At 43.4% G+C, this 3,732-nt stretch overlaps 1 protein-coding gene across 1 annotated transcript; it reads right to left on the bottom strand.

Moving 5' to 3' along the window:
- Positions 1–1,433: 1,433 nt before the first annotated feature.
- LOC129682388 (cyclin-dependent kinase 2-associated protein 1-like) lies at positions 1,434–1,904 on the bottom strand. Its single transcript, XM_055614740.1, has one exon. It carries the CDS (start codon positions 1,899–1,901, stop codon positions 1,434–1,436), a length of 468 nt encoding a protein of 155 aa, XP_055470715.1. The 5' UTR covers positions 1,902–1,904.
- Between the last annotated feature and the right edge of the window lie 1,828 nt (positions 1,905–3,732).

Below are 3,732 nucleotides of genomic sequence, written 5' to 3'. Positions count from 1 at the left end.
TTTCTTGTCCTCTCTTCTAGGGAGATGGTTTTTATACTCTGAAGTTGCAGCTCTGTTATGAGATCCCTGCATGTCTCTCTCCCTTTATCTCTCTCTCCCTCTCTGTCTCTCTTAGTTGGTCTATCTCTGCCCTCCCCCATTTCCAGGTTACTGTAATAGCCTTAGTCACATGATTCTTAAGTTATGAGGAAATGAACTGAGTTTCATAGCTATGTCATTTCAGCTCTGTGTAGACTTTTAAAGATCAGCCTGCCCCTCCTGTAGCCACACTCCTGCCCAGTGTGTTTTAAATGTTGTTCTCTCTAGGGCAAAGGAGGAAGGTTCGCTGAATGCCAGAGCCTGCTGGCAGAGTCGAGCAGCTCTTGAGTCAGGAGTGAGGATTGAAAGAAAATTAATAAACCAACACACTACACATGGGATATGTGCGAGAGGGCTTCCAGTAGCGACCAATTGTCCTGGTTTATTCCAATAATCTTTTTTCATAATCAGAACAGAGCTTCTCAGTACAATGAATGGGGAAGTTCATGGAGAAGTCAAACTTGTTTACCTCGACTACCTGTGTGATCCTCACACAAACAAAAGGTGTGAACTTGACAAGACATCCCGCTTGCTGTCTCAAACAAAGAGGTAGACTTGGCAAAACATCCTCCTTATCACTGACTCCAGGTGAAGGCCAGGGTGAAAACATGTCTCTCTGCTGAGAGCTCAATGACAAAGCAGCCTAATAAACCAGCGGTTCTCCATAGGTCTCCCTTTTTTATATTTTAAAAATTGACCATAACTTAAGAGCTAAGGAGCAGAAGATTGTTCCTGTCTAGGTTCTCTCTCTCTTTCTCTCTCTTTAATGAAAATAAGCTTTATTACACCAAGCAATAAATACAAAGATGCAACAGTTTTAGTCATTTTCTTCCAGATGTTGTGATTGGCTCACAGTAAACATGGAACCGAGATCTATACTCTCTGGATGGACATTTGCCCGGCATGTGGAAGATTGGGTAAATCGCTCTTTCTTCTGTATTTATAACTTGTGCATTTTTAAGATTGACTTCAAAGCACTCAGTCATGCAGATACTTAAGCGGAGAAGCTCCATGAAGCAGGGTCTACCCTGTACACAGGAAGGCCAGCCGCTAAGCAAACGTGCTGTGGTGTGCACGCAAGTCCTCAGAGGCAGGTGAGCTCATGGGAAGGAAGTCAACTGGGGTGATGCAGATGGAAAATATATTCAAAGGGAAATTAAAGAGGACACTGGTATTTGGGGGCAAACAATAGCTAACTCTAGCTCTGAAGTGGCTTTACAAACATCTTTCAAATGCTTGGAAAGAAAAGAGCTGAGCCATTCCTAGCTACTTAAAATGCACATGGTCAGAAACTGCAAAATGTCTTCCCAATCTTTTGAGTGTGCGTCCAGAGCTTAATGATTGCCGTAGAAGAACTACTGCCATTTTGAATGAAGCCTCTCATCTCCATGGAGTAGCAAGATGGGCCTTCTGACTGGCCAGGGCAAGGACCTGGCATTATGTTCCATTTCAGCTAAACACTCCCAAACTAGGCTTCGGGCATGAATGATGCCTCGTTTTAGTCTCTCCACACCGCTCTTGCTCCCTGCATACATGGGTCTGATCTCTTTCCCCAACCCTTCAATGATGGCCAGCAGTTCTGCATGTTTACTCTGGGGAACCTGGCTATTTCCAGTTCCCTGGATGGAGCCTATTGATGGAGGCCAATAGTCACTCAACAGCTGACGATATTGAGTGGAGGTTACCCTGCTGGTAGATGGTGAGTGGACATTTCTGGCATTGAGGGCAGTGACGGGCATGTGCACGGTCAAATTTGGTTTGTACGACATCCCTGAGGGTGGCAAGTGCACCCGCTGGGCAAAGCCAGGCAAGGCCACAAGCATGGTGGTAGTGGCAGCAAGGCCAAGGCCCAGGCTGGGGGGGTGCCTGTCTGAACTCCCCCGGGTGCCCACACACTTTTTGTTGTTGCTGACTTGGGCCATGCCAGCAAATATGGCTGTCATTCACCCTGCTGTGGCCGCAAACTTTGAGTTCAGCTGGTGCTGGGCCTGGACCTGACTGGGATGGGGTGGTAGGCGTGGAGGAGCAGCTCCTCCCATGGCCACACCGCTGCCCACAACTTGCCCAGGTTGTCTCTCTTGAAAGATATATATACCCATCATTGGTACATGAATTCCTTCCTTCATACCCTGTCTTAGATTGAAAATTCTTCAGAGAGATCTTACCTGTCCTTGACTACCAACCTCTGCTAGGGTTTAATCTTATGAAGATCAGCTTTAACATTCTAAAAGGCCTTGATGAAGGTTTTAATTATCACTGGTAGGAGACATGCTCCTAATAAGAGTAATGAGCCAAGTCCTATAACACTCCATAAAAGTGACTTAAAAGATGACCCCTTATCCAAACACCAAGCCTGAGAAACATTCATAGGAACCATAATAAAATGCCGTCAAACAATCAGACCTTATTGCCCATTTGAAAGCTTAGTTAGTTTACATTGGTGGCAAGAAACATTAAAGTTTGAATCTTGTATTAAAACATTAACATTTCCAAACAAAGCATAAGGAGAATATACATAGGCAGTTACAGGGCCTCCCAAGAGTTTCTGTGGCAAGCTTCCAAATATAGGTCTGCTGAGAACCAGAATCAGACCAAAGTCCCATAGTCAGTCCTTTTTCCCATGCTTCCTGATTTTGCTGAGAATTGTCCTGATTACCAGATCAATCAAGGACAGTCACATTGTATGTAAGAGGTTTCTCTGCACAACATCTTCTCCCAGGAGCAGAATGAAACAAATGTGGGTCAGGAGCATAAGCTCAATACAGCTCTCTGTTCACCATCAGGACAGAATTCACTATGGTCAGCAGCAGGAACATCCTCCTCCCGGGGGAAAAACTCCTGCAATTTGTACCAGCCTTTCTGGGATCCACCTGGCTCCTTCTGAGTCCTGTGAAAAAACACAAACATGCCCTCTTCCCCATATTAATACAGGGTTGGGGCCCTGCCACATTCCAGTGATGGATCTTTCCATTTTACTTGGGAATGATTATTTTTGGCATTAGGGTGCCACAATCGATCAGCCACAGAACAGCCTTGTATATCCACATTCAAAAATATTTAAAATAAAAAGAGCATGGTTAATGTAATTCTGTGGTGTTTGGGGCTATAACTTGCCCTTTTTAATTTTTTGCAATTGGCTCTTAAGAGATCCATGGGCACGCTCCATAATTCCTTGACCTTGAAGAGTATATGGAACACCTGTTTTATGATTTATATTCATTTGTGCACAAAACACTGAAAAGCATGACTAATATATGCAGTACCATTATCAGTCTTTACAATGGAAGGAATACCAATTGTAGCAAAACAATTTTAAGCAATGACTTATAACAAGTTTGGTGGCTTCTCCTGCTAAGGGAATTGCCATGATAAATCCTGAAAAAGTATCAGTTGTTACATGAACATATTTTAGTTTTCCAAATTCTGGGATATGAGTTATGTCTATTTGCCACAAATGATTGGATTGAGATACATTAAAATGTTAAGGACAAGAAGGACATAATCTCTTACATTTTGTCTAGCAGCTTCTTTGGTAATATTAAATTGCTTTCTTACGCTCTGACTTTTTGATGATGTAAAGCATGAGATTGTTGAGCCAATTCTTGCTGAGTTAATCCAACCAAGCATGTGGCTTATCTGCTAAATCATTCCCTA

This window comes from Psammomys obesus, unplaced genomic scaffold, assembly GCF_907164565.1.
Source record: "Psammomys obesus unplaced genomic scaffold, mPsaObe1.curated_primary_1811, whole genome shotgun sequence".
Classification (NCBI taxonomy): Eukaryota; Metazoa; Chordata; class Mammalia; order Rodentia; family Muridae; genus Psammomys; species Psammomys obesus.
This window is presented reverse-complemented; position numbering and strand designations above follow the sequence as displayed.